At 41.9% G+C, this 20,287-nt stretch overlaps 1 protein-coding gene across 1 annotated transcript in view; it reads right to left on the bottom strand.

The window, feature by feature from the left end:
- LOC147663458 (kinesin heavy chain-like) overlaps positions 1 to 20,287 on the bottom strand; it is a gene marked incomplete at its 5' end in the record, with an annotated part of 107,481 nt that overhangs the window by 45,211 nt on the left and 41,983 nt on the right. Inside the window, 3 exons of the mRNA XM_086950437.1 lie at positions 3,568 to 3,685; positions 11,398 to 11,614; positions 13,563 to 13,667. Of these exons, the coding sequence (XP_086806563.1) occupies positions 3,576 to 3,685; positions 11,398 to 11,614; positions 13,563 to 13,667 (432 nt within the window). The remainder of the gene's footprint in view (positions 1 to 3,567; positions 3,686 to 11,397; positions 11,615 to 13,562; positions 13,668 to 20,287) is intronic.

Genomic DNA, 20,287 nt, shown 5'->3' with positions numbered 1-20,287 from the left:
AGTAACAGTGGAAGGGTTGAATCTCTCTTGATACATCCGTTTCATATGAAAAATCTTCAGAAGCCCATGCAATCGTTGGACCATTTAAATCTGAAGTGCCGACTGATTACAAAGCGGAACAGATTATCGGGAAATGGTCTGTTCCAAAGACGGTTCCAGCTTTGGGACAAAGAAAAAGGGGCGGGCACAAGATCTGGCTCTTCAAAAGCTCTAGTCATGGCTGCTTTGCCACACCGTTCCCTACCGCATTCAAATTCTTTACTAAACTTCCTCGCTGATTTTGTACTCATCTGTGCCCACAGGATAGGGCGCCTAAAGACTGAGGCATAGTGCTTCATCTCCAGCACTACAGTGGCTGTGAGGGACCTGTGCTTTTCCGCTCGATTTCATTTAGTGCACTTCTTCATCCATGGTTTTTAATTTTTTTTTAAGAAATGATTTCCATGGACAGTCCATAAAGTTGACATGCCACTTCCACTACCCCTCGCATTTTGGTGAATTGACGTTTATGATCTGCCTCTGCAACTTACCTAAACTAAGTCTGGGAAGGGTATGCAGGAGGTTTTGAAGGTGCAGTGAAATAGTAAGAGCAATGTATTAGGTAAAAGTTTTCAAACATGACCATGTACCTCCAGTGAGGGCAAAGTCTTGGTGCTCACTTCTGCACTCTCTCGTCAATTACCGCACACCAAGGAGCAGGACTGTAGGAAGTAAATTATAATGAAAACAATACTGCCATCTAACGGACAAAGAGAGAACATCTTTCACATATTTTTACTTTAGGTGACCGTTCTTTGCACAACTATGGATGGACCAGATGTACTTATCAATGGGAACAGCGATTTCCAATTTGAGAATTTCTCCAAATCACAGTTAGGAAATCGCTGTTCCTAATGTATGAAACTTTTATATTTAAATTAGAGATTCTTAATGGTTCACAAATCGATCTCATGAATATTAAGCCCTTCAGGAATGTCAGCAATCACAGGGATGGTGGCCTGCTGGGGTCCATATACCACAATGTCTATGATTGCTTTTAAATAAATCAATTTTCTTTTTTTAAATGCAAGTGTTAAAAGTTTTAAATGTTAGTAAAAATGAACCATTTAACTTTTATTTTTTAAGAGTAAGCAGTCTGCTTACTCTTTAAATATATATATATATATATATATATATATATATTTTTACAAGATCATGTTTGCAAATGGTTTACCACTTCGGAGTTCGTAACCAAAAGTGCGTATGCAGAACTCTGCACACAGTCTACGTTTTAGCTGTCAATTTGTGAATGGCAAGGTTGAGTGAATGGGAAATGGGGAGTATCTACTACAAAATGGGAAAAGGAAAGCAAAAATGAAGGAGGGACACAGTGAGGCATGCAAATATGAAAACAGATGTGCAAAGGCGTACGTCAGCTGCAATTCAGTAAAGTTACACCTGCATCTTCCCTAAAAGCACGAAAGCCCAACCAGCCTCAAATTTACTCCAGCCACGCCTTTGAGGGCATTGACCCTCAGCCTCCCTCATTTTCAGAAGTGGCTGAGGTCAATGGTAACCCTTGCTTCAGGGCACATGTCTCTCCATTTGCCGCCACATCACCTTGGTCACCCTTGTTTAGCTGTGCCCACTGAAGCTTGATGGCTCATGTGGTGCCACCCCCGCTGCTGCTGCAGTCCAGGGATACAATGCACAAGGAACCCTCCTTCCCTCAAAGACTAGACTGAGACACTGAAATGTGTCCAGGTGCCTGACAGAACCATACACTGAGAAATGGGTGCAGTGTTTAGATTTTACTTTCAAAAGAATTTTTGCCTTGAATGCATACAGGCCCTAATAAAGCAAAGAGACAGCAATTACTCACTATATTTTCTAAATGGCCCTAAAGAACAAGTTACTTACCTTCGATAATGTTAGAGACTCTTTCTAGCTGTAGATTTCTTACCTTTGAATTTCCCAAGTATAACTACATTTGGCATCTCACCCAGTTTAAAAACAAGATATGCTAAAACTACAAACCCAGGACGCATCAGTAAGCATCCATGTTGTATTTGAATAAATGCTATTAGAGCCTGCTTTCGGTCAGAGACCAATGAATTCACCGGACACAGTACTGTGCTTGCTTAAAGGAGGCCTGCTAAACACCGCGCAAGCAACAAGGCCCCTCATTCATTCTAATCATTATTAGGCTCTCTTGTGAATGAAACTGACCATTACTTGCCCAGATTTCCTACGCCTTTCAAATCACCACAAGGGATGCAAACAGTACGGTCTAAACTTCAGTCAAACTAATAATGCTCTGTAGCAGCTCCTGGCCACAAACCAGAGTTATAGGAACAAAATAACAAAATAACAGCTTAGGGGTTTATTTCAAGTTTGTTGAAGTCAGAGCAGCACCATAAATTGGAGGAGCGCTGCCCTGCCAAATCTATGGTTCTCCCACCCATTTCAGTGGTGGGTGAACCATTCGGTTTACGTCATAAGAGCCTTAGCCTGCACCAGCAGTGGAAATAATTGACCTGGCTGCCTGGCCCCTGCTGGGCAACAAGGGCAAAGTGCCCGTACCTTCAATTTAAGGTAATGTAATGGCCACTGTTTATTTCTTCCCAGGAATGAATATGTTTAAAGGTCTCCAAGTCAGAGGTAAAAAACTACATGTGTGTGGTGACCTGGGCACAGGGCACTAGGACCCTGGACCCCGACTGGTGGGAGAGAGCAATGAACCGGACACCACTACCGGTTAAGGGGTGGGGTCGGCAGTCAACCAGGAACTGGGCAGAAGGCAGGACGCAAGATCGAGAGCCGTACCGAAACCAATAAAGATACCTGATCAAACTGATGAATCCAGTCATGCTTTAACAACAAAGACACAACAATGCGAATCAGAGACATTTGGTTCTGCTTTTCAGAAACAAACTGATGTTCTTGGGGGTTTGTAGCTGCAAAGCAAAAGAGAATGCCAAACAGGCTGCTTCCACAGGACAGCCTGTTCAGCATCCAACAGTAATGAAAGTGCATCTGAGGTACCGGCGGATGCACTTTCCGTATAAACTACCCCACGAGCCAGGTGGGGGTGATGTTCAGGGGAGCAGAGGTCAGAACCGCTGACTAGCTTACTAATTGCCTGTGTAAATGACCCCTCTTTTGTCTGATTACAACAATGTTGGCTAAAATGAAAGTTGTTCTCCGATTTTTTTTTTTACCTGTTTACATTATTTTGAAATTGATAACCTGCTATTTACAGGGGTTGGGGAATTGGAATAATATTGAGCTTTCCAACAGACATCATCAAAGAGAGCACAGTAGGAATCTTGTCATATATAAGTTGCGCAATTTCTTAAATATATCAATATTTCTGGAATCTGAACATGAATTTGAGTTTTGTGCATTGTGGCATGTCATGAGCCATGCTGTAGTCTGCTGTTTAGACAGAGTGAGAATAGTGCAGAGTAGCTGATGTCTGAGGAACAAAATGGGTCTTCCATATCATTAGATCAGACTGCGTGGACTGTTCCTACAGCCAATGCATGATAATAGACTTGGCCGCGAACAGAATTTGAAAGCACTTACTTCTGATTTTATTTAAGGTTCTGGTAGTAGGTGGAGTGTGATGAACCTCCTCCTCCTCGAAGGGAATGGATTGTTGTTGGGGATGATGCTGGGTAATGTCCAGGGCGGATGGGTTTCGCTGTGGAGGGAAATCGAACACAAACGAGAGATTACAAAAAAAGATACCTGAAAACACTTACACACTCCATGATATCAACTCATACTCGTTGAAACAAAAATGTGCACAATCAATACTGTTGAAAAATGTTACAATCCTGTCAAAGAAGATCAAACGGCCAAGAACTCTGATGCTTTGAATGTTGTCAAGGCAGATCTAATGCGTTTGAGGAAAGGGAAGAGCCATTGCTTTCATGCCGGTTTGTTATGTTAACATAGGAGCATGGTGACCCTCATGACAAGATGGCCACATCGGGGTAAAGGAGTTTTGCTACTTATGCCAAAATACGTTTCCTGTTCAGATTTGTCTCGGTCATACCTGAAGAAAACAGTCAGGAAAGAGGGAACATGTGAGTTAAGAGGGTGTTCAAATTCGACACCCCTCATTATTCCTTATTCTGAATTTACTAAACTGTAGTAGGGCTGTAATTTTGCAAAGCCAGGAAAGATGGTTTTGGGGCCATCCGTAACTTTAGTTATAGATAAAAGTGAATTACTGGGATGTTTTTCACATTGGAGTTCTGAGAGACATGATAGGTAACTCGTGTTTCGCTCTCTTTGTCTCTCAGAACCCCTTGGTGAAAAACATCCCGTGATTCACGGTTACCCATGTATAATTCTACATGTTCGACATTGCTAGTCCTATTTGCCACTGTTGATCCATCCAAAGAAGGTTACAACACTTTCTTGTGGCGCCAAGAACAAAAATCACCTAAAAATATCTACCAAAGCAAATCCATAAAAGAGTCAAATTTACTATTTTTCCTCAACAGATGTCCACCGAATTGCGCAGGCCTTAAACTATGCCGCTGGCCGCGCGACCCGAAGGGGAGATAACGCGAGACAGCGTCTTAGTGACACATGCCTCGCGAACATAACGTCATCAGCGCGACAGTCAGGGTGCCGCCCCCTTTAGGGGGTGGCCAATGCAGGGCGAGCATGTAAGGTGGTGGGCGGTCCTAGGGCCTTTATCTAGGCCAGCCTGGTGCAGTACTTCCTCTTTGCCGCCGCAGCCTCTAATTTAGGAAACCATTGGACCGCACAGCTTGGGGGACCAGACATGATTATCCATGAAGGGGTGGTTCAATTTAATTATTACCTTAACTAACCACCACAGCTCGAGAATTGTACTGTCTTGGTGGTCTCAGAGATTGCCGTAGATAATGTGTGAGGAAACACATCAGGACCAGCTTTAGAATTGGTGGTGCCCAGTGTGACCATCTTCGTTGGGTCCTTCCAGACGCGAACCCTCAATTAACCTGTGCTCACCCAGTGGTAGCTTAGCAAACTTAAAGGTAATGTGTAAAGTTAACTTACCCATTGGAGACATTTTCGGCGTTCCTTCAGTCCTATACAAATGCACTCGAGAGAATCATGTTATGGTCATTTGTTGCCTTGCCGTCTTCTAGGAATCTTCAGGCAGTTTGCAAAGCGCCACAGTTTGAGAGTTTAAATGCAAGCACAAATCCAAATGTGTCTAAACTAGCACATGTATCCTAAAAGGCACGGCAGGACTAGGCAGTAACCCACAACACTTCAGGTGTACACACCGGACGTTTTGACATGTTAATGCAATGTCATTCAACCAAACGGGCAGCAGTCCGAGATAGCACTCCTCCTTAAAGTATATTTTGCCCTGATTTTAGTCCGGGTCCAATGCCACTGTAAGCACGAGTTTATGTATACATTGAGAATGCATCCATTAGGAGCAAGCTGGTGGGACATACATGGCAGAGTGTGCAGTAGGTGACATCGAGGCACAGTGATTGGTACGTTATGTGGCAGGTCAGGCTCAGGCAGAGCTGTAATTATGGCAAATTAGAACTGTCATTAGGACGCCAGTCGAAACCGCCCATGAGCATGTTTCATCAAAGAAGCAATACATTTCGACAAGGCTAATGAACAACTGCAATGGCTCACTACCGCCACCTTCTGGCTACCAGCCCCTTGCGGTGAAGGAATTGGTTTTATGCACATATATTCAAAGATGATAGTAAAGATTCTGAACACCAAGTGCTTGAGCAGGCGGCACAGCCCCCTGTCCTGGCCCACGATAAAAATCATTATGCAATGGCGGTTTAACAAGCACGTCATCCTGAGTGAGGCAGTCTTTCATTGCTCGAGGTCAACTTTTGCCAAAAGCAGACGTTAAGTCACATGAGGTAAAACCTTGCAGTGAGTTGCCAGGACATGCACGGTCATGATTATTGCAGCACGGGACAGATCGTTCACAAGCCCTACTTTGTTGGGACAAATATCAGACGAAACAACTGACCGCCGAGGAATCTCATTAAGAGGTGTGGTTTTGTAGCTAAGGGTGTGGCCTGAGAACCGTACCTTAGCAATCCCCATCAGAGGTGCGGCGTTACAACTAGGGGCGTGTCCTAAGAACCGTACAAGATCTCCATAGCGGTGTGGGAATGGGAACTATGATAGAGGTGTACCCAAAAAGGCTTAGTAGGGAGGAGAGACTAATTCAATCACCCAAATGCAATGGTCACTGTCAGGCTCTAGCAGCTGCATAAGGGGTAATTAAGGGTTACAACGGCCCTTAGGTTGGGTTCACTTGTCGGGGTTGGGGTGAACATGTCCCCCTCGGAACTATAAGTGGAGCGACAGAGAGCGAAATGAAGTAGCTAAGTGGGTGGGGGGCTCTGTCATCGACGGGGGCCTCCTCCAGAGCTGTGGCGGAGTACAGGGCGATCTGGAAGCAGATGGACAGTAAGGGTACCTCTGCGGCAGAAGGAGACAGCAATACCTCTGCCTGGCACAGTAGGGGTGCCCGAGCCAAGAACCTGGAGCCGAGGGGGTTCCAGGAAACAACGTCGGCGCCCCGTTAGTCCTTCGGGCGGTCGGGGGGGCCTAAACCGACCGGGGGTGTGCCTCATCGCTCCGCCCCGACAGGGGGGGCGGGAGTAAACGAGATAACTATTAAAAGTATTGCACCGTCAAGAGCATCGACTTACCGTGCAAATTGGCTAATTAGGCAGGCGGGTCAGCGAGGGGCTGCCGTCTTGGATCGCCTGTAAGATGACCCACCTATCTGCTATTTGTATGCAAATAAACCTGCATCACCGTTTTCCCACAATTATGTCTCATGAGTCTTCTTGGTTGTGAATGTATTGGGTACAAGTGGAGCGAGCGATGGCGGTGTGGGCACTATGCCGCTGGCCGCACGACCCGAAGGTGAGATAACGCGAGACAGCGTCTTAGTGACACATGCCTCGCGAACAGAACGTCATCAGCGCGACAGTCAGGGTGCCGCCCCCTTTAGGGGGTGGCCAATGCAGGGCGAGCATGTAAGGTGGTGGGCGGTCCTAGGGCCTTTATCTAGGCCAGCCTGGTGCAGTACTTCCTCTTTGCCGCCGCGTTTCATCTGGACTACTCTGCGCTGTTCCCGCCCTGGCCCAGACCCAGCGGCAGAGCAGCAGGTTGGTGTGAACAATTAATGGTCTGTTTTGTGTTGCAGGCGGAGTCACAGGGCGATCTGGAAGCAGATGGACAGTAAGGGTACCTCTGCGGCAGAAGGAGACAGCAATACCTCTGCCTGGCACAGTAGGGGTGCCCGAGCCAAGAACCTGGAGCCGAGGGGGTTCCAGGAAACAACGTCGGCGCCCCGTTAGTCCTTCGGGCGGTCGGGGGGCCTAAACCGACCGGGGGTGTGCCTCATCGCTCCGCCCCGACAGGGGGGGCGGGAGTAAACGAGATAACTATTAAAAGTATTGCACCGTCAAGAGCATCGACTTACCGTGCAAATTGGCTAATTAGGCAGGCGGGTCAGCGAGGGGCTGCCGTCTTGGATCGCCTGTAAGATGACCCACCTATCTGCTATTTGTATGCAAATAAACCTGCATCACCGTTTTCCCACAATTATGTCTCATGAGTCTTCTTGGTTGTGAATGTATTGGGTACTAGTGGAGCGAGCGATGGCGGTGTGGGCACTATAGCTGTGAAGCACAATTCAAATTTCAAGAAAGTGAAACCAACATTTCAAAGCCATCAGTTGGTTGTCAGGATGGTCATCGCCATCAATTGGCTTTCATGAAGGTCATTCCAACCCACAGAGAATACCCAATCTTATGAACAAACCCTGGCTTTTGTGACAAAAAGTAGCCAGAGGAGGATGGTCTTTGTTTCCTAAATAGTAAAGCCTTTCCAGCCTAGAGAACAAACGAGGGTTGAGTAGGCCATTGAGTATCCCCCTCCATCACAGCCGAGTTATGCCTCATAACTAGCTCTGTTGGTCTGCTGCAGTTGAATTAGTTGCTTTCCTCATATTGAGGGCCATTGGATTGTGTAGCTCAATGATATTTCTTATATAGCCAGGCACTGACCATTGATTGCCAGGAGAAAAATGGCAAGTGTTTTACATTCCACTTAAGATGGAGAAAGCATCTATGCATCTCAAACAAAATGGGCATATATGCTCCTTTTGCAGCCCTAATTACAACTAGAACCATGTATTTTGTTGATGTGATTACCGGTACATGGGCTCAAAACTGTAGCATTACAGAAGTCTAATTTAGAACATATATAATCGCTTTTGATGCCTCAAGTTTCTCTTATAAATTGTAATCTTCGCAGTAGCTCCAAAAGGCAGTTAATAAGCACTCTAGCTTGGTTAATCTGCTTTTTGAAAAACATGTTTTGCTTGACATGAGCCCCTGGGTTTTTAAGTTGTCTACAATGGGTATACAAGAGTTTCACATAAGCATGCTATCAAAGAGCCTTCATGTTATCGCACATTTGGAGACAGGTCCCGTTTAGAGTCAAGATCCACGGTACCATGCGAAAGGACCAATTAATACCTTCCTTCACTTACCAAAAGCCAAAAACATCTAATATTGCCTAACTAAAATGAATTGAGAGGGCATTGCACAGTTAACATACTTTGATCTTTTGACATCATCCACATTTATAGCACCCAGCTGTAAGAACTCTCTTTGTCAAATACTGTTCCTATGTAAGAGGGTAGAAATTGTGGCTATGTGAATAGTCAGGCAAGGCTATGAATAGGCCAAGGCATCAGCAAGCACATTTGAATCTCTAGTTCGAATTGAAGGCTACCAAGTGAGGTAAAATGGTGGCTGAAGAAGGGGAAAGTATTCCAAAGGGAATGGAAAATAAGCATTGGTTTGGTGGTGTGGGTTGTACCACCAAGTTCCCCTAAATGTCTAGGTCAAGGCAAAAAGAGACATACAAGGATAGCTGGACAGCAAGTTCATGCCAAGTTTCAGCGCACAGCACTGAGCTCAGGTAAGTACATACAAAGTTTTGTTTCATTATGTGATTGTATGGGTAAGAACAATCCAATCGCAGACTCAAGCAGAAAACACTACAAAATTCTTCTCATCCTCATAATGCCATTTCCTTAATGGGTTAAAAATGATGCATGCCTCTAAGATCCTCCTCACCCACAGTAATACGTAAGTGTGCACACTCATACAGTTTGCTGCACTTCTAAATGCACCTATTCACTCTTAAATGTCCATATCAGGCAAACATGTATCCCTTCACATTAATATTCACAACAAAGGTATTACTCCTATTATCAAATCAGCTCGCTGAATTCTTCCATCTATTTTGAAAACAGAAGTATGTGCCTTTCAAAACACACAGATCCTACTAGTCCCATTCTACAGCCCAAAATGAGACCTACTCATTCTCCTCAAAACTAACACTAACTGTATCTATTACAAAATCAACCCCCTTGCGGGTGAGTAGTGCGCTATACAAGTATCAATTTACATTTACATTAAAGTGAATGGTTATAAATAGCAGATCTCTCCAACAGCCTCCACTAAAAAGGCCAACCTTGTTAGGACATGCCTTGGGTGTGTTCTTCATCGGTGTAGCATGGCTTCCCACACTTTCACTTCATCATTTCACAGTCTAGCTCCATAATGCTTTTCTATCTTAAACAATGACCGATTCCACAAAAATGGAAGAAATTAGCTAGTATACCCAGAGATAATGGAATGTGCACAGCCTCTCTCATATCTTTCAAATTATTAATAAAAACTCATCTACTTTCATATTATCCATAGTCCACGAAACCATACTACTGCCTTCATGGAACATAACTACAATCTCAGTTAAATAGCTCTTTGAAACACCAGCAAAATCTCAGTCTTTTCTAGACTAAATTATTCGGACATTATCCAGCCTCATACAACGTGTCTCTTTTCTCAAATACATCAAAAGGTAGCAAGCTTAACCTCAATAATTCCCCCAAGGTAACCCTTTCAACCCGGACACTTCAATAAACGTAGACCGGTCCGATCACTATTACACCATCTCACATCCCAATTCTAGAACTTTTCAATTAAGGTAATCTCCTACAACGAAAGCATTCCAGATGGTACTAAAATATAAATCTATTCAATAACTATTTCTGGAACCAAAACCTAGAGCAACAACTTGAACTGTTCTTTCCTTCAGTGAAGAATTTAGAAATCACTACAAGGAGAAAGCTACATAGAAACCAGTGTTTCTCACTCATAAATCCATCAAGGAAAAACATTCCACCACCCATTACACAAATAATCTAAGGATAAACACAAGAATCATTACGTAAACACAGAAACCTCGGGGGACACTTAAAACACCTGAAACTTTACAAGCTCTAAAATCTCAAAGAAACGTTCAGAAAGATCTAGTTCTCCCCACCAAAGTGGATTATTTAAAAAATCAAATCAACAAAACCTCAACCTACCCAAGAATTCTATTTCAAGCTACTTATACTAAGGCCAGTCTCTAAGGCAGATTACTGACCATGTTTCTCAAAACGAGATTGCGCTTGCTGAAGTAAATTTCCAAGTTGGGGAAATTTACTTTTCTCTCAGTCCCTAGTCCAAACCATCAGACACACCTTTTAGGATTGCAATGGGTTTAGAAGGAAATGCAAGATAAGTATATATCTTTTTATTTCTCTCGTGCAATTATGAGGCGAACCACTAATAACGAAGCCAATAACATTGTCAAGGTAGCTCATTTAAAATGTCCAGACTGAAATCATTCCAATTCTATTACCTTGGCATTACAAAAAAAGGTCTCTTACAGCTATGACCCTGTGTTACGAACTATTACAAAACCTTCCTTACATTAATGTGGGTACATATTTTTGTCAATGTTAACAAGCAAAATGCATTTTGAAATCTAGAGAATTAATATATAAATAAGCAAGGATGATCACACAAATGTTTGTTCATATTAAATCTTCAATTAATACGTGTGTGTTGCACAAACATCAAGGCACACGTTGCACATAAGAACTTTAATGTGGATTGTAATAGGAGTTAAGGCTGCATGATTTAGCTGAGAATAAAATTGGAGACAACGTCTCAGAATTTATTTTAAATAGTAATACGTGCTCCCTTTAATCATTGACCATTCTGGGCCGCATTCCATAAAGAGTGTCCCATAGACAGTTTTTTTTAATATGTTTGCTCTATTGTTTTCAAGAAGTTTTTGTAGTCCTTTGCCTTTTTCTATGGTATCAATCAAGCACTTTGGACTTATGCTTTAAGGTTATTCCATTCTATGTATTAATTATGAAGTAAGACTATACATTTCAACAACCATGAAGTAATAGAATAGTTCACTCAATATTCTGCTTAAATTCTTTACTACACACCTTCATGAAGATCATTTAGAGTCATACAATCTCCTTACCAATCTGAGCTGTGTGCGCTCTCCGTGCCATGTTCTTGGCTCGGACAGCCTCTTTGATACGGTCCACTTCCTGCTGGTATCGTTTCCGGTCACGCATGGCATTTTCCTTGGCTTCCTTCAGTGCACTCTCCAGGGCCTTAACTCTCTCAGCCGTAGCCCTGAGACGCTTTTCCAATTTAGGAAGTTCACAGCGAAGATCTGCGTTGTCACGGACCAACTATAGTGTTCGAATCACACCACAGGTTAGCACACTAAAAATATATTCTTTAAGTCTAATTTTTCAAAAATGTATTTTTTAAACTCAGGGATGCTGTAAATAGTCCATCATATTTCACAATGTGGTGCATATCACTTTATTGGGAATAGTGGGCTGCTCTAAGCTTTGAAAACCTTGGCCGTGATTCCATTTTGGCTTATAAATAACCTCTATATCCCAAATCATTGAAAGAATCTACAAAACCATAGTTTATAGAAATGATTATAGGAAAAAAAGTTGATATTTAAAACTTTACACATATGAATTTCCTTTTTTTAAAGAGTTTGTAACAGGGTTATGAAAAACTGACCAAAGCGTTTCATAAGCGATAAGCAAAATCCCTAAATGACAACTGCATCATGTAAAGCGGAGTACAATGGAATAATGCTATCTTGTTTCGTTTTTAAAAACTGTAACGGAGTTTAATTTAATTGAGACATATTTGTGCATTTCTCTATTAAGGCATCGTTAAGTGTAGACAAATGTAGACCTAATTCGAAAATATGTCATGATACACAACAATATGGATATCTAACGATAATAAAATAATAAGATAATTTGTAAAGCATTTGGTTACACCGCAACAGTGTGTCCCGCGCCGGACAATAGATCAGACTAGAAAGAGAAAACAATAGAAGAAAGATAAGGGGCAGAAGACAGTGGACCTAGTCAGGGCCGGACAGGGAACCACAACCAGCCCTGGCAAAATGCTCGGCCGGCCCCACCCTCCCCACTTGGGGAGGTTTTAGGTGCCGCCGAGCTCTTTGCCAGGGCCGGTTTTCGGACGATTTCGGTACAGGGCCGATTTTACAGCTATGCTGCAAAAGCCGCCCTGTAACAAAAACCCCCCCCAGGGGCCCAAAACCGGCCCCCACCCGTGCCGCGCACTGGGGGATTGCCCGGTGCCCGCTATGGCCGGTCCGGCCCTGGACCTAGTTAAAATTGAACGTGATTGCTAAACAGCCATGTTTTCAGTTTCTTCCTAAAGTCAGATTCAGAGAAGGAATCCATAAGGATCCGGGGAAGAGAGTTCCATAATTTAGTTGCTATATAGGCAAAAGATTTAGCTCCCATTCTCGCCTTCCTGATCATGGGTATAGTTGCCAGATTCGCGTCCGAGGTTCCGGATACGAACATAGGTTTGAACCTATGTCCCTTATTTAAAATGCCAATACATGGCACTTAGAGCGGTTTATGCTATAAAATACAGTACATAAACATATAGTCACACAAACAAGTTATTTACATTTATCATAATTTTCTATGCAATTATGATGACTACAACAAATTTAATAACTAAAATTCAGAATTCAAAACAGAGTTCTTCCCAAGTATTTAGGACACAAATTCGACGGAAATACGAATCACATTTTAGCAACTTCTTTTGAAGACATTGAATTGTGCTGTAAAATGTGCGAGAGACTTATTTACCTGCTTGAATTACTACTCGGACATTTTCAACTTCCTGTAGAGATCGTCTTTTAGACTGTTTACCTCCCACCCCACTACAAGTGAGTTAATTTCCAAGTATTTCTTAAACTTTGAGAGCCCCCAACTCCTCTTAAAAACGTAACTTTCAGAAAAAGTATTTTCAGACAGAAGTGTATATAAAATGTTTTACATCTTTGGGGAAGGGCACATTCAGTTTGGGACCTATTTGGTTGGCCTAACCAGCCCAGAGTTAAAAAATGCCAAATAGCCAGGGCCTAAAATCATAGGACATCAGGGGAATCAGTCACGGCAAATAAAGTGTATTTCCTATAGTGAACAGTAGAAACGGTTTACACGGTATGAATGTCCATTTGTTTTTAAGGCATAATAGTGAGGATATCTACAGGCAGGGGGAAACAAATGACTTGTTACAATATAGGGTAAATTAGTAAATGTGCGAATGCAAAATTCAACTCACCTGTTTGTGAACTTTTGTAAGTTGCTCCAAGTTGTTCTCAAGAAAGGAAATCTTCTGCTTCTGAGCAGCACTCCCCCCTCCTTCGTCATTGTCAAGCTCAACGCTCTGTAGAAATATCAAATTAGTTCAACATTTATTATGAGTTAAGTATTGATTTTTTCTACAGACCGAACAGATCTCTATGGTTGCATATTCTGTGATCTATTTTTTAATCTATCCAAATTAAGCTCTGAAAATCTGTAGTAACGCAGAACAGATTTACTAATTATACATACACCCGCAAGTACACATTTTGTATTTTTCATAGACCAATTTGCAGGCTGCATCTTTGATAGTGATCTACGATTTTCCCAAATGAATGTCAATGGCCCCATGCACAACCCTGGATACAGATGTTTGCTGTCCACAGGATTGCTATAGGCAACCACAGCACAACACATACAACTCAATCCTATTGTACACATAGAAAGCAGAAGTCACCTATGTATTTCAAATGGGATGTGGCAGGACATGATTTGTTACTTTCTTAGATTCCCTATTTTAGGTCTGGGTATCACAGGGAAAGCAGGTGCTTAGATACCTACCATAAGAGGCAACCTACAGCTCCCCCGCTAGATGGCAGAAGCACCACAAATGTATGTGGATTTGCAACCTAACTTGAGAAAAACACCAAACACATCAGAAACATACAGATGTTGCCAGATAGTGCAAACCAAGGTAGGATATAGATTATGGAAGCTACAAATTTTCTGGAAATTTGCAAATCAGTGTAACATAAATCTTTGCGGAGGCTAGCCACATATTTTAGGTGCACCTTATTCTGTAATGATTTTATTTAGCTTTCTACTACAGCTACCTTCGCGTTCTCTCTCTTATTTCTCCCATAATACTATTGTCGTTCTTACATACGCACATATTCAGTTCGCAAAAAACAAATTAACTGCATTACGTAAACATACATTGTTCTAATCAGTAGAACCAGAGTTCTGTGCACTGGGACAACCTAAGAAGAGGAAATAGAAGATCTAAGACGTGCAACATGTTGTTAAGGTTGTTGTTACAAGATGGTGACCAGTAGTGGACTTCATATGCCCTGTGTACAGTGTATCCGTGGAAACTGTGAAGGGCTCAATTTGTAAAAGAATAAATGCCGGGCCCCAACTTTTTTCTCAGAAATCCACTGCTCATGCTGCTGAATGTTGGGGTTGCCAAATAACAAAGCTGTCTTCTGAATTCCAACTCACTTAATTTATTTATTTATAAAGTTTTATATAGCAAGAACAAGACCCAAGAGGGTATCAGAGCGCTTTACATTTAGGATTGTTGCATTACAAGTTACATCAGTTACAAGAGCAAAGTAAGGTACAGTAAACAAAGACAATGTTGCGAAAATTTGTAGGAGGGAGAGAAGGAAGGAGCCGTAGCAGGGAGCCTAGGAGGAACTGTGTCCAATGTCCGGCTGGGTAGGTGACAGTCGAGGGGGAAACCAGGGCCAATCTCCTCTATTGCGGTCTAGCAGCTCCACCCGGCATCATCCATGTTGCACAAGTCTCAGCGTTTAGGAAAAACAGTTTTGATTTGATATGATTGGAAAAGTTTTATATAGGGCTGGCTATGCCACTTTCTCCCACCATCCTGCAGTTTCTGTCTCTTTCACTACCTCCTGCAGATTATTCTTAGTCTATCCTTAACCCTTTGTATTCCTGTCTCTCTATTCCTCCTTCATTCTTCCTTTTGTGCCTTTTGCTCACTTGCTGAGTCAAGGTCTGATTATGAAAAATTAGTCCCAGTCCCCAAAAATGAGTGTGGATAGGCCCTACAAAAGCTGCCTCAAATGAAGCACTGTTGAGCACCCCTTGATTGTGGATGTCCCCCCCCCTCCACCCCAAGTGGCATAACCCCAATAAAATCTTTAATAGTGGACATTAAGTACTGTCTACATAGACCACAGAGAATCTTAGAAGTTAAGACGAGGCTGGCAATAAAGTTAAAGATATATCGTACAGTAAAAATTTACTGGTTTCCATGTTCTTTCTGGTTTCATTCACAGTTGCCTCAGGTTACCTTATGTTTCATGCTCATACCCAAGAATATAAAAAAATAAACTTGTTATGTTGATACTAGATTTGCTGGGATGGTTTGTGGAGAAGGAGCAGCTTTGATTTTCGTGTGTCCACAGGTAGAGATGGGAGTAGTAGCCAGGAGAGGCTTGATGTGGGTCCCCTATGACTCTGTGTCACAAGGAATGCAATGGTACAGGGTACAGCCCAGGGATTCAATTAACGGGTGATATATTGTGGAGATTGTGGTTATAGTTCACTGCAGGTAAGCAAATTTCAATCACTGTGATAAAATAGTGTGAATGTATCTAGGACCTTAATTAAATATTCCTGATTCATGCCTTTATGCGGCTATGATAAATCATGTCCTAATGAAGACATACGAATCTTACCCATATTCAGTAATAGCCCACGCAGCCCAAATACGGCAAGGCTACTTCCTTAGATTCCTAGAGAGCACAACAAGTTCTTTCAACACACCAAACCATCAGCAACCTGGGAATTCCCCATGACTTTGTTTTGATTTGTCATTGAACTCCTGCGAACACTAAAGGAACAGTCAGTTCTTAGTGACATCTTTTATTGACGTCTTATGTCCAACCTTACGTCAAACACGGCACCTTCCAGGTATAAATATACCAACACTTGCCTTAAGCAAACACACAGTGGTGTGGAGCAGAGCGGCTATCTACTTATCCGAAGCCCAGCTGATGCGAGAGCCGAAGGAAGCCGCCCCTCCCCTTTGACACACTGGAGAAGCTGCCTTTTATCACGCCGAGAAATCCAGCTCCGGTGTTTTCCAGTCACCCTTGCGGGTTACTGGGAGATCGAGTCCTGAGAAACGAGATACAAGACCTCCTTCATTCTATAACCAAGGTACGGAGCTGATTCAAACCTTAAAGAGAATTCTTGATTCAGATTCTTGGCAAAAACCCAACTTAACTTAAAACTGCAACTTACTTACTCCTTCCCACGTATTAGGCTTAGGTTAGGTACACCGGGGTAGGCATATCTTAGAAGCACCAGTTGAGTTCGTTAGTCAATGTTTTTATGTATGTAAATATTTTATCCGTTTTAAAGTATCATATGGCTAAGAAACCATATCAATGCTTTTACAGTATTATTTCATAATACTCCTTTTACTGTACGCACTTTACTTCATGATAAGTATTGCAATTGTGGCAATTCATTTCTCTTGCATGAGAAAGAAGACTGCTCAATAAAATAAAACCTTTTATTGAAAACGCCAGTCTTTCTATTTCTCTGCACCCTGGTGAAATTAAGCATGCACAATTGACTGAGTGAAATAGCTGTCTATTGTTTTCACACAACTCTGGAGATACACTCCTTATTCTGGGGGGAGCAAAGTTGTCATGTTATATGGTTGTCAGAAGCTAATCCCTTCTTGTCTAAATCAGGGAAGTTAACCCCTCCCTATTCATTCGAGAAAGTTTCTAGTGACCTCTGAGCAAGCTGGCAAAAACTAATTAAGTCTAACATAGTCAGTAGAGACCTAGATGACCTCAGTCCTACGTCTACACTGCTGTTTATGTTATTCCAATGCGCAGAGCTTATTGGGAATATAGGAACAACACTACAATAGTTTATAAAAAGAAAGCCCGAGAGAGGAGCGAATGGAGCATTGTGTCCTAATAATCTGGTAATCCTTTTTTTTTCTTCAAAAAGACTTTTTATTAACAACACGAGAAAGTACATTCCAAACATATGTATAATAGGGATTGAGAAGAAAACCATGAATGGAGAAAGGGGGGGGGGCAATTACAAATCATAACAAATAATTAATTTTCCAGACAAAAGCAATCAGTTGCAGGGTAAAAATAGCACCTATATATAAAATACAGATGAGATCTTAAAAGAAAGTACCCCAAATTTTGTCCAATTTCATTAATGATCTTACTCCTCTTATTTTAGCTAATGAGGACTCCATAGCATAAGTTTCACCATTCCATTATATGGGGTGGTTTCGGTGATATCCATACCCGGGCAACAGTCCATCTACTACAGGAGAGTAAAATAGTTATTAGATCTTTCTGTGGACTGTTTCAAGCCTGTACACCTAATAATACCATTGATACTGTAAGAGGAGAGGATCTGACAAGTTTTTTATTCAGAACCTGGTCAACTCCTAGCCAAAACTCAGCCAGTTGTGGACATGAAAATAGCATGTGTTCTAAGGCTGCCGCTATTAAGTCACATTTGGGGCATTTAGACCGGTCCCTGGTTGGACTATTTAGGGACCATTTTGATATTTTTTCTAGTGTATAATACAGGAAGCATATTGTTTTATACTGTTGTAGCCTTAAACTAGAGGACTGTACTGAGCTATTGATACTACGAAAAACGGTAGAGATCTTATTAGCAGTTATATTGGTTCCCAGTCTTATACTCCATTTTTATCAGCCAGTTTCACATAATCATCAGCCTTATAGGAGTTAAGACATTTATACTAATTGATGATTTAGTCTTGACTGAGTAAAAACAATTTCAAATATCTGAGTCTGAGATTTTCCTCAAATTCAACTTGCGTATAAGAAAGTCACGGATTTGTAAGTATTTAAACCGCATAGCTTCAGTCAAATTATAAAGAACCTTTAATGTTTCAAAGTCCATAAAGCCATCATTACCATATAGGTCCCCTAAAGTTTTAAGTCCAGAGGTAGCCCATATATTGCTAGCTCCATCTATTGCTAGCAACATATTGGAGTCCTCATCCAGCATAAATTTATGAACGTAATATTGGTTGTTTGGGTTGAATAAGCTACGGAGACGACCAAGAAAAGTTGCCAAAAAATATAACCTAAGATCTGGAAAGTTAAGCCCCCCTTTGTTTAATGGAATTTTAAATAAAGCGATTGATCGACATGCTTTTTTATACCCCCAAATAAAACTGCTAAAAATCCGGTCTAGTCTTTTGAAAAAAAAGTTATTAACACGTAATGGGATGGATCTAAATAAATAAAGAAAATTAGGCAATACCTTAATTTTGATTAAGTTACTCCGACCAATGATGCTGAGCGGCACCTTATGCCATTTTTTCAGTGTAGCAGCTGCTTCCTTTAGTAGAGCCTCATAATTAAGTGTGATTATTTCGCTTATTTTAGAAGAGATTTTGACACCTAGATATGTAGCTGCTCTACATGTCCCTTGTACTGGGGCCTGGGATTTATAATTCATTATTATCTGTGTTTTATTTTATATTTAATTTGTAGCCAGACATTGCCCCAAACCTATTGGCTTCCTCAATTATCCCATGTAGAGCTTCTACCACGTCTGAGGAATATATCGCGATATCATCGGCGTAAGCTGTAATTTTTTACGAATTTAAGCCAAAATTGAAAGGAGCTATTCAGGATTGGGTCTGTAAAGGGTAAAGAAATGGCTCCATAGAGAGTGCGAACAGCAAGGGTGACAAAGGGCACCGTTGCGGAGTACCCCGAAATGTTATAAAATTAGAGGATGTCATACCAGCGTAGCTGATTTTACCAGTTGGATGGTCATATAGAGCTTTTTTTTTTTTTTTTTTTTGTGTCCTTATAACCACCATGTAGACAAAGTACCAAAAAGAATTTACATAGAGCAGCTGTCTCAGTTTATCTAGTAAACTGGAAGGGACACAAATCTTGTGGGGGGCATTTATCCCTCAGTTGTCAACTGCATTCCAGGAAGGCACAGAGTCCGTGATTTACCCATCTGCGGCAAACCTTGGGGTAGTTTAGCAGCCAAATGGGGCCGGGCATGAACCGGATAGCGGCTGTTCCATAGGTACAAGATATAGAAGCACCATAGGAGATCAATCATAGGACCCGGGGGGAAAAAAAAAACCCCGGATGAATCAATGAAGCCAAGAAAGTAATTACCAGAACGCCCTTTTACTGTGATTGCCAGATCTAGCCAGATCCACGCATGAGGTCTGCAAGACTGAAGATTGCCAATCTCTAAATGTAGAGGGTGAAGAGTCTTTCCATTTTCTGCAAATCTCCCTTCTTGCAAGCAGGATAGCATAAAAGACTTGACACCTGGCTGGATTTTGTAGGCCTTCTAAAACCCCAAATACTACTAGGGACAGATCTATGATGACAAGACTTCCCAGTGATTCTGTGAGGGAATTACTACTATCCTCCCAAAATGTGGTTAACAGTGGGCATTCAAAAAACATGTGTGTATCTGATGCAGCAGTCAACCCGCATTTAGCACAAGACACTAACTCTCCTCCTGCAAATTTAGATAACCTAAGAGGGGAATAATATGCCCTATGTAGGGTAAAGATATGATTTCTGCGAAGCCAGGACGGTTTAACAATGTTCCACAAAAGTTCAAAAGAAGTTATCCAAAGATCTTGTAAATTCTGGTCCATCAAAACAGAGCCCCATAATGACACCGGCAGAACAAAGTCTCCATCCGACTCCTCCAGAATGAAGTTATACCATTTAGATACTTCTTTTTTAACTGGACCACAGATTACTAAATCAGAGACAAATTGGCTATGCCCTCCAAGTTTAAATTTATTCCTGTTAGCGGATGAGGTTTTATAGGCTACAGTCCAACTATGAATCTGTAAGTATTTAAATCGTGAAAGGTTGGGGCCAACCTTAGCTTGCAGATGTTCCCAGGAGAGTAAATCCCCTCGTAAAAGAGGTCACCCCA

The sequence above is a fragment of the Lissotriton vulgaris genome, unplaced genomic scaffold (assembly GCF_964263255.1).
Source record: "Lissotriton vulgaris unplaced genomic scaffold, aLisVul1.2 SCAFFOLD_2796, whole genome shotgun sequence".
In the NCBI taxonomy this organism is placed as follows: Eukaryota; Metazoa; Chordata; class Amphibia; order Caudata; family Salamandridae; genus Lissotriton; species Lissotriton vulgaris.
Note: the sequence above shows the minus strand (reverse complement) of the source record. Positions and strands in the feature narration are given on the sequence as shown.